Raw genomic sequence first — 11,252 nt, 5'->3', positions numbered from 1 at the left:
TTCAATGTGCTTTTTCTATTTTCTTTTACTAAGACCCCATCTTCGACATTGACACCATATGTGTCTCGATGGCATCTCGATCATCCTCACGGTTTTCCTTATGGTTCTCTTGTTTCTTAGAGTGTAGGGTTTATTCGGAAGATCAAATTTCCGGCAATTCTGGGCTGTTGCACCAACATCGACGATCCATTCTTAGCCGTTGCTTAGTTGCAAAACGCAAAATTCTGTTCGAATTTCAAGTCCTCTCCCCCCTGACAAAAGAACTGTCAACTCCGTTGACTATACCTTTCGGTATAAAAGCTTCAGTGAGGCCATTCCTATCCTCACCCAATTTTCCGTTCTTTTTACTTCTACACTCTCAACTTGTACCGTCTTCGATATGTCTACTGCCAGCAAAGTCCCTGCTTGGAACGGTCGTGACCACTTCCTTAAACACAACGATGCTTTCATCAAACATATGGAAGCCATGCTCGCCAGCAATATGAGCGTGCTCGCCGATGAAGGCGCTCGCGCTATTGCCAACCGTCTAGTACGTTGTTTTATTCGATTCCTTTTCTTCGACTAACTTCCGTAGTCTGTTTCCATGTCTATCTACCACATCGCGAAAGATACCGAGGCCTTTAACTTCATCAAGAAATGTGTCGAGCTTCTCGAGAAGCTCCAGAAGGTCCCCGGCGTGTCTGAGGTTCCCAGCTACTGCGGTCATCTCGCTTTCGTTCACGAGGTGCAGGCCATTCGTACCAAGCAAGAGGAAACCCTTCGTAACAAGGCCAAAGGCTCCAAGCGCTCTGCTGTACGCTTCCTATCTCAATGATGTCGAAGATATTCTTAAAAGTTTCTTTCCTTTAGAAATCTGCGGAGTTGGTCGGGTCCGACTCTGACGAAGATATGGAACTCGTCGCCGACGCTTCCATTAAGCCAAAGGTACTTTCCAACTCTGTTTCTGTTTTCCTTACTAAATTTCGGGAGATGGAGGGGCTCGAAGCCTCTATCCATTCCGTCCTCAAACAGAAAGAAGGCAAGTCCGCTGGTAAGGACGTTGCCAAGGGCAAGGGTGCCCGTGCTAATTCTGCCCTTAAGTTCAAGAAAGTCAGTTTCTTGAATTCTTCGATTTCTGTTACATTCTAATTATTCCTTTCAGAGTGGCCCTAACGGTACTTCCGCCATGGCTTTGTCCAGGGCCAAGAAGGCTCGCTTGCCAACTCCAATCGTTGACACCGCTGAAGAAACACCCGTATCTTCTCTTATTCCTTTCTTACTTCGTACTGTCCTGACACATCGAAGAGGAACTCCGCCTTCGTCAGGAAGGCCACGAACGTATTCTTCACATTGCAGGGCTGCTGCCCTTTGCCAACCTTTCCAAATACGATCCGGAGCATCTTCTTTCTGTTGCCAACTTCTTGCGCACTGAGGCGGTTACTCTTCAGCATACCATCCTTTACGCTCACAACCAGTACAAGTTCACTATTTCTCAGCTCGACGAAATTAATCGTGTCCGCCTTGCTAAATTAGGTATCGACGATTCTATGGACACCGAATCCATCGAGGAGGCTATCAAGGACGTCTCTGTCCAAGGCGAGACCTCGAAGACTGGCTACGTCTCCGCCTAATTTACCAGTTTTCCGTTTTCCTTTTCTAAGTAAAATATATAACCCATACACTTCGCTTGGACTTATACTGTACTTGTCGTCTGTAGCGCTGTTGCGCAAATGTGATTGATTTGAAGTTGAGTTTAGTCTTCGACATCGCTTTCTTCAACTTCTTCGAAGTTGTGTCCGATGTCTGCTTCCTCTTCGCTAAGTCGCAAGTTAGGAATTCGGTCGAAGATATAGTCTTTGTCCGGACCATACTCAACTTCTTCATCTTCTTCTACTAATTTATCTAACTTTTCTTTAGACAAATGTATAAGTTTTTCTATTTCCGAAGGTAACTCGATCGGAGTATATCTTGCCACATGAGGCAGAACTCTGAAAGCAGCATACTTTCCTCTCATAAGAGTCCCATCCATTTCTGCTAAGATATACGAACCTCCTTTTGTCCTTCTAATTACTATACAAGGACCCAAGTATCGAGGAAACATCTTTCTATCTAAGTTCTTTTCAATCTGAGTATTTCGAACTTGGACCAATGTACCCGGTTTAAAGTCATACAGCTTTATAGTGTGCATATAGTCTTGTTCAAATTTTCTTAGATTCCTTCTTTTATTTTCGGATACCCTTTGCACCATATCTAATACATGTGTACGATGTTTTGCTAGGGCTTGAGCACGAAATCCAATAAGTTCTTCCCTGGTCCAAACTCGTTCAGGTGTTTTTACTAACCAAGTAGATTCTACCAGATCTAGAGGCAAAATAGGTTCTGCCCCCAAAACAAAGAAGTAGGGTGAACACCCTAGACTCTTCCTAGTTGTAATTCTGTCTGCCCACAAGATATGTTTCAAGAAATAAAACCAGTGGTGTAAATTCCCACTGGTGGCTTTTGCCAATGCTTGTCTTATATCAAAGTGTGCTCTTTCTATCTTTCCATTGGCCTGAGAATTATATGGTGAGATACGAATACCTCTAACTCCATATTTGTCTCTTAACCATTTAGTCAAGGCTAACATCTGAGGAGCATTATCTGTTACGATCTCTTCAGGTGTTCCCCATCTACATAAGATGTCATCAAAGAACCATTCCGCAAGTTGCCTTGCATTCTCATTGGCGATACCTCTTGCTTCAGACCAATTAGACAACGCGCATCTTCCATGCACAATGTTCTTGCATCCTCTACTAGCAGGTGTCATTTTAATAACATCAATATGTATTTTCTGAAATAGAGAAGGAGTATGGGTAAGAACTGGCGGAATTCTAAGTAACTCCAATTTCCGTTCTTGACAAGGCTTGCAAGACTTGACAAACCAATCCACATCTTCCTCTAAGTGAGGCCACCAAAATCGCTTCTCAATAAGAGCTTTGGTAGCAAACATTCCTTTATGCCCTAAGTTGTCATGCGATGCAACTAGCATCCACATTCGCTTTTCCTTAGGTACAAATAATCTATGATGGCTAGAACCATCCAAAGACTTTCTGTATAATCTTCCTTCATTGTCTACAAAGAACTTAGCAGCCCTTCGTATAAATTTACTCTTCTCTGATGCGGTCATTAATTTCAAGACATCTGAGTCTGAGTTGACCAACCAGTCAATAATCTTTGGAATTTCTTCATCTTGATCAATTGCTTCTTGACTTCGATGAATTTCATCATATGGATGGTCCCTTGACCATTCCAAGTCTATTTCTGATGGGATAACTACCACTTCTTTTAGTGAATAGCTTCTAGCCCAACTTTCTTTCTTATAATGAAAGGACTCAAAATAATAAGCCCAAAGTCTTTCTTCATCTCTGACTTCTTGCAATTCTTCCTCAAAATCCACTACATTTGTAGCTAACTCTGTGAAGTCTACAACTTCATTAAAATATCCTGACCTAGGATCTATATGATCCTTGAAGGTCTCAAATTCTAATGGTTCTTCAGTCTGTTTTTCACCCATCCTGAATTTTACCGGTTTTCCATCATCATCCTCTAGAAATTCTTCCCAACCTTCTGGTCTCTCAGTTGACTTGCCACCTGGTGGCGGTCTTGATAAACCATCTGGCCCATGTACCAATCCCTTGATATGGACTAAGGTAAATCTCCAGAGTCTAATTTCTTCTATCCAACGGTTGATACTGGCATTTGGCGCGCTACTAGGATTGTCTAACATTCCTTTGATGTAGCTAGCATCGGTTTCAACTGTTAAGTTTCTGCATCCATAGGTCTGATATTTGGTAGCTCTTAGAGCCATCATCAAACCATATAATTCTCTTTTCGGTTGAGAAAACCTTGCTTCTCTTTCATTAAGGGTAATGGAACCAAAGTAGTTGAAGAACTTCCTGCGAGGATTTTCTGGATCTTCTTGATATAAGTAGAATCCAACCGCTTGCCATGAAGTATCTACCGCTAACGTAATTCCATTAGGATTTTCATAGTCAATGGGTTTGAGTGCTGGTGCATTTTGAATAGCTTCTTGAACTGTTCTCACAGCCTTCATCTCCGCTTCCCCAATGACAAAAGGTACGTTCGCTGCAGTCAACTTAGTCAACGGACGTGTAATTTTCGCATAATCCTTAATGAACATTCGCATTTGTCCTGCTGTGCCCAAGAAAGATTTTATATGCGTTCTGTTTTCAAAGTTTGCAGGGTCCCATGATAGGATGACTTCCGCCAACTTTTCTACTGGCTTTTCTCCTTCATAGGACACTCTGTGTCCTACTACTAACCCTTCTGATACACACAAGTATGCTTTAGGACCCGAAAATGTTCCACCAACATACTTCATGCGTTGAACTATCCGATTTACATTCTGGAAATGTTCCCAAACAAATCTTCTAATTCCTTTATTTTCTGGTATGGTTTCAAATGACCCATCTGGTGTTTCGTATCTAGAGGCCGGTCCTCTGATAGGAACATCATCAATATATGGTCTTGTGACATGTGGCATTTCTTCTCTAAAGATGTATGATACATCTTCATGAAATAATGGAACAGAGTTTGTCCAACCCATTGGTAGTTTAACCAAACGATAAGGACCAAATGGAGTCTGGAACGTAGTATAGTCCCTTGACTTTTCATCTATCAGTCTTTCATCGTAACCAACCCAGATGTCCAACATGCCTAAACATGCTCTTCCAGAAAAGCTAGAAGCTATCTCTGCTGTTCCTGGTGGAATTCTTGAGTGTTGGATCGTAACTCTATTCAAAGCTTCTAAGCTATGAACTAAGCGCAGACTCTTTCCATCTTTCTTCAAAACCATAAACCATCTAGACCGATAAGACGAAGTAGTGGGTTCATAAACACCAGCTGCTATCTTATCTTTCAGGATCTTGCATACTTCTTCATAAATCCCAGGTGGAATAGGAATATTCTTTTCCACCCATGGAGTATGTGGTAGTACTGGAAATTTGATTGGAGGGAAGAAGTCTGTCCTGAAGTTTCCTCCTTCTTCTGCACACCAAGCAAATCCTTTTTCCTGTACTGTCATGAAATGATGCAACAATTTCCTTTCTTCTGGCCACAAGAAATCTTCGGAGTGATTCTTGTCAATGACCTCTTTCCTTTCTAAAGTATATCTTTCTCCAGGCGAATATTCAGGTGGATTAGGAGATAGTTCTGGAAGTTCCGCTAGTGGATCTCCAGTAATATTCCTTTGTACCCTAAATTCTTCTGGCATTGGTGCAAGTTGCGGTCTAACCTTCAAGTGCACTGGTTTATACTTCCCAAATACAGAGGCTGGCTCTAAACTTGTTAGATTCTCAGGGTTTCCGTAAGGAGTTTCTGAGTTATCATTGATAAGTGGGTTCTCTCCACTTAATCCTTTTTCTATTTCTTCTATTCTAGCGCTAGAGGCTAACAAGGCTGTGACTTCTTCGAAATCAGATTTACTAGCTAAGACAAACACTTCTGCTAATTCTACTGACTCAAAGTTATTCTTTTCTGGTAATTTATACCCTTCTATCTCAATTTTATTATCCTCAAAAATAAAACTCAACGCAACCTCTCCTTGATCATCTAGCAATTCCTCAAGGCTCATTGAAAATTTTCTATTTCTGAATTTTCCTCTCTTTTTAATTCATCTTCTCTTTCTTTTCTAGCCTGTCTGGCTCTAGCATTTTCTCTTCTAAGGATTGGCTTCTTTGTTTTATGGCGAATCTTAATTCCCTCACCTCTAGGGTAAGTTGGTATAGTACACTTTACTCTAGTATTAGGGCAAGTGATTACTATGAGTTGATCCCCATCTGGGAAATTCTGCACCTCTGAGTTTGTCAAAACGTCGAAAGGTCTTCCCAACAAAATCTGATAAGGAGCATCTTCGACAACATGAAGTTGTAAAAAGACTTCTACTTCACCAAATGTGAAAGGTACATTCCTTGCTAATCCTTTAGTCCTTTGTAGTTGACCATTTGCAGATTGCATCACCACATTTGTGTCTGGATCCCAAATCATTCCCAGTCCAATAGCTACAACCATATCTACTGCAACTATCTGAGATCCACTATCTATGATAGTTTCTACTCTTTCTTTGGACCCATTGACTTCTGGATAAATACATCGAAGACCATCCATTACATTAGCAACTATAAAAACATTACGCTGCTGTTCCATAGGAAGGTCTCTGATATACTGTTCCACCGGATCTTTCTGAACTATTGAACCAGCTTCAAGCTGTCCTCTAGCTTCTTCCAAAACTTCAAATGTTTGGTCAACTTCGAGTTCATCGAGATTCGACGAACTCACTTTCCGTTCCAAAGTTAGAAAAATTGCTTTACTAAACTTTTCATCCATTTCTGCTTCGAAAAAAAGACCTTACGCATCCCTTCTAGGCAATCTTTTCGATTTCTAAGTTTCCTTAACAAGGCTTCTGTAATTCCCGGCGAACTTTTTAGCATTGCGACGACGAATCTTCAACTTCCTGTCTCAGAATTTTGTCCGCAATCTCTTCAACCGCTTTCTGCTCTTTACGACTTTCCAATCGTCATTATTCAAAGAAAGTTTCTCCGCTTAGGCCTAATAGCCCTTCTAATGTCTTCGACTTTCTCTGAAATGTTCCGGCTTCCTTGACCTTTGTTTCCCTGGTCTTCTTCTGGTTTCCTGGGTAAAGCAAAATCCCTTGGTTGAAATATCCTCTCAATCGGTTCTACCCGATCAAAGTGTCTCTCTTGAGGATCTTCCTTCTCTGAAGTTTGTTCCTCGCTAGTTTCCTTTTCTTTTGACTTCTTCGAAGTCGCGCGCATTATCATTTTCTTCATTTTCTTTTCTCAACTGTGGTAACTACTGTACTTGGATCTATCAAAGTTTTTGCGGCGAAATCACAACTTACTGGCTTCAATCTTCGAAGTTCCTCAAGGGTCTTTTCCTGGGCCTTATCCCTTTTACTGCCCTGCCCTTTCCTTGGAACTTCTAGTTTTTTGAGCCATTGAGTTTCTTCATCAGAACCGATAATACTTTCGATTCATCTGAGTCACCCATTTCTTTGATAGTTTCTTCCAGCGCAAACTGGAAGTTCGAGACCGGCGTTGGCTCTTCTTCGACTTCAAACATTAAGCTCTGCGCCATCACCGGTGTCTTAGCCGTCCATCCTTTCTCTTTGGCAATTGCCCAAATCCTTTCCGCACGAGTTGGTCCTGGTTCCCCGAATCTCACAAACGGAACCCGGTCCCCGTTCTTCAACTCGAACTTTCCATCAGCATTCCTTCTCAAAATTCCTTTCGCCAATAAATCTGCTTGTTCCGGACAGTCCCTCACGGTATGTCCTTCCTTATTGCAGAACCAACACTGCATATCCTCGACCCAGTTAGACTTTGACGAAGACTCATTTCCATTGCGCGTTCTATCGCCAGGACGTTGGTATTGGTTTCCGTTATTCTGAGTCCCATTTCCGGTGCTCACTTTCATTGTTCTCATCAATTCAAGGAGTAATCGGTTATTATTTTCCGTTGCCTTATTCTGTTCTGAGACTTGCTGTCCCAATTCTCGGAGTTTCACATTATATGTGTCCATTGAAGACAAAACTTTCTGTTCCCATTCGTCTTTGAATTTCTTTTCCCTAGTTTCCGGGACCGGTGGTCTCAAAACTGATCTTCAGACTGTCTTACACCATGAAGCATCGTATACCCTGCAGGCGTTAACCCCGCATAGGTATCTCTACCTGATTGTCCTACTTCTGGTAAATATGCACCTTGTATCATCGTAACAGACATGTTGATAGCCGCTTCCTGAACATCTTCGATCATCCACGGATCCTGACGTTTCTTTAGCTTTTCAGCGATGTCCATGTCCTTACTGGACTCTGCCATGGCTTTGGCAAACAGATGTTTCCGTAACTCCTCCGCAAAGCGGGGCTCCAAGGTGTTGATATAATACCGACTAGGTCCACATTCGTAATCAACGGCGGATTCACATTTTTCAACTTCTTCGATTCTAAGTTGAATTCACGATTAAACGCAGCTAACTTCGAGGTATGTCCAATCGGTATATACTTCGCTTTCGCAAATGGCAAGTAGACGCTCACGAGAGCCAATCTTCCTGTCCTGCGCTTCCGGAATTCCTTAAGTAACTCTTCTCGGAATTTTTCCCAATCATAACCTCGAGATGATGGTACAACCTCCACTAATAGCTCTCTGGTTGCTATGTCCATCTGGGTCATAGTAAAATTGATCCGTGCTTCACCATTCTCTATGTTATGGAACCGGAAATAATCCTCTAAGGCTGTAAGCCAACCTTCGAAATGTTCCGGGTGATCTTTACTAAAGACCTGAAGTCGCAACTTGTATTTGTCCCCTTTCAGGACATCTCTCGCTTCTTCGGAGAGCCCCATCCAGGAGTTCTTTGGTGGGCGATCCGACATTTCTGTCGGCGCCATCGATTCATTTCTATTCGACATTCTAAATTCTGATTCTACGTCTGACAACAAACTCGATAAAGATGATTCACGTGAGGAAGATGGTAATGGTACTAGACTAGCAGTACTAATGCCTTCTTCGACGGTAAAATACCCTCTTTTCGTCGGCGACTCAGCTAAAGATTGATTTATTCTTAACCGGGCTGCTTCCGAATCTCTTATTTGTTCTGTATTCCTTTTCTCAGTTCCTCAAGCTTCTTCTGAATATTTGAGAGACTGTGATCAAACAATTGTGACTGTCCTGCAACAGTCGAAGTCAAAGTTGTTCTTTTCTTAGAAGTCTCTAACGCTTTTCCTTTATTCGCAACTGGTGGGTCGCTTTTAGGAGCAATTTTGACAGATTCTTCCGTAAAGTTCAACGGGTATAGGGTAACTTCTCGAAGCGAACTTCTTCGAAGTCGAGATGTACAATGTAAATGAAGTCTTTTCTTAGTGATACCACCCCCTGCGGTGGTCACCAATGATAACGGCACTAAAAACTACTACTAGGTGCAGCAAAACACACTCCAAGCACGAAGTGCGCAAAACCAAACCCAACACTAGCAATTAGCGTAGTTGATTTGTGGAGGTCGGTATCAATGGACGCTCTCAGCAAGGTTCACTGAGAACTCTAAGATAAGACTTCAAGGGTGCGGCTTTATATGGTTCAAAACAAATTCAAATTCTGTGTTCACAAGTCAAAATGACAAAGGCTTTCTACGAAGTTCACTACTTCGAGGAGGTGTTCAATTCTTTCTAAGTTCAAATAGAACTATCAAATTCAATTCAAATTCGAGTCAAAGCGACTCTACAAGTTCAAGGTTTCCAAGTACCAAAGTGGCAACAAATTCAAATCAAATTCAAAGTTCAAATCCAATCTTTTCCAAATACAAACACCAACTTCGAAGAAGTGGGGCAAAGTATGAGCCAGAGTCCCCTAGTGAAAGCACTTAGGCTTCTGTCGTAGGTTACTGGGGGAAATACTGCTGCTACCATCCTCCCTTATATACGCCTTTTCGAATAAATAATAATCAAACGTCGAAGATATGGTAAAAAGTCGAAAATATAGAGAAATCCCTTTCAGAGATACCAAAGTACCCTTAATCAGGTATAGTACATGTCAATTAGATATAAAACTGTCCAGAATATAGTATTCCTTATTCCTTTTCCTCATATTTTCTTTATTCCTGTTCCGAGTCGGATATCTTTGACATTTGCATGTGGATACATCCTGACCCCTTTTTGTTTCCAAGGCGAGTCCCCATGTGCTCCCTTGTTCTCTCTTGTTCTATCCGATCTGGAATAGTCCAAAACTGCTCGATCTACATTCCAGGGATCGTTCCTATGGTTCTTTCCTGGTAGAATGTCCTTTCTGACCGGACATCGTCGACATCCGCCCCTTTTCTTGTTTCCAGCTGTAAGTTACAGCCACCGGCATTGTTTCTGTTCCTTAAGTCCGAAGTGGACTTTAGATAGTTACATCCGTCCAATTGTTACTTCCAGATGTACTTCTAAGAGTTGTTTCCGTCTTTTCAACCAATATCGAAGAAATCAATAAATTGATAGTAAAATCAAGTGTCCCCATGTTTGCTACAGGTAATTGCGAGTGAGACGAGGCCTATCCAAATGAACGAAGGTTTTTAAAGGCTGCTTCATCAGTTCCTACAGGTTTCGGAACGTCGAAGACTCTCATCTATAGGGTGTTTCGTACTTTCTGTACTTCGGATAACCCGCAAATAGACCCGTGCTTTGACTAGCAGCTTGGGCTTGCTCTAATCCTCATATTATGTTCCCATTTTGATTATATTATATAAAAATGTTAAAAATGCATTTATTTAGGTACTAGTAGATTATATCCGCGATACCGGACCCAACAATGTCCATGACCCCCTCTCGTCCATCATCCAGCACCACAACAAGTACTACAAGTCCAGTGAAGCTCGAGCCGGCAATCGAAAATCTTCCGCTCGACATCGAAGGTCTTGCAAACAAGAATGACAACGAGCTTGTGGGCCTGGCAGGCAAGACTGCCCTGAAGGTATTTTGTAAGTTTTGGATGCTTCTCCCTGCATAAAGGTGCTCATTATGTGGTAGAGATGGGTGGATTGAATCTCAAGGTCTTCCCATGGAAGTCGATGCATGAGAAGCTGGCGACCAGCAGGTACCGGCTTGTCAACTATCCTCCCAATGTCTCGCTACCCTGGAGCCATGACACTCGGAAAGGAATTGAAAACCTCACCAAACCGGAGCTTATATCATTGCTTCGCAGTTGCAGTGACTCGGGTGTGCCAAACAAACTGACGGTCATCAAGGTTGATGATCACACGTGTAAGTGCCTTTTTTTTTAGCTTTAGTTTTCTGTTGGCTCATGGTCTCTTTTGTTAGTGCTGAACAACTCCAAAGTTCCCCTGATCACTACAGCCCCAGATCCACATGGCAACACGTGCCAGTACTTTCTTCGTGATGTACCGCCCAAGCCCAAGTCTGGATTAAGGAGCAAGAAGGATAAGAAGGGTAAGGCTGCCAAGTCTCGCCAGACGCGCTCCAAGGTTGTTAGGTTTGATGAGGATGAACTCTACTCAGAGCTTTCAGTAGATTCGGACTCAGAGATAGAGGAGATACGTACTTCGAAGCCGGGTAAGACAACATTTGACTGCTTTTATAGCTTACGCTGATTCTATTCCCTTCTAGCCACCCGCACCACATCTCGGGTAACGAGACAGATGTCTGCCGCCCCCAAAAATGCTCCAAAGCCAGGTAAAGCCATTATTAACCCTCGGCATCTCGCACTTAC

The 11,252-nt window shown here is 42.3% G+C and overlaps 1 protein-coding gene across 1 annotated transcript; it reads left to right on the top strand.

The window, feature by feature from the left end:
- Positions 1-10,334: 10,334 nt before the first annotated feature.
- Positions 10,335-11,133, top strand: E1B28_000364 (uncharacterized protein; the record flags this gene model as incomplete). The annotated part of the gene is made up of 3 exons (XM_043146175.1): positions 10,335-10,503; positions 10,535-10,786; positions 10,844-11,133. 3 exons carry the CDS (start codon positions 10,335-10,337, stop codon positions 11,131-11,133), a joined length of 711 nt encoding a protein of 236 aa, XP_043014875.1.
- Between the last annotated feature and the right edge of the window lie 119 nt (positions 11,134-11,252).

The sequence above is a fragment of the Marasmius oreades genome, chromosome 1 (assembly GCF_018924745.1).
Source record: "Marasmius oreades isolate 03SP1 chromosome 1, whole genome shotgun sequence".
In the NCBI taxonomy this organism is placed as follows: Eukaryota; Fungi; Basidiomycota; class Agaricomycetes; order Agaricales; family Marasmiaceae; genus Marasmius; species Marasmius oreades.
The sequence above is the reverse complement of the archived record's forward strand: the minus strand, read 5'-3'. Positions and strand labels throughout refer to the sequence as shown.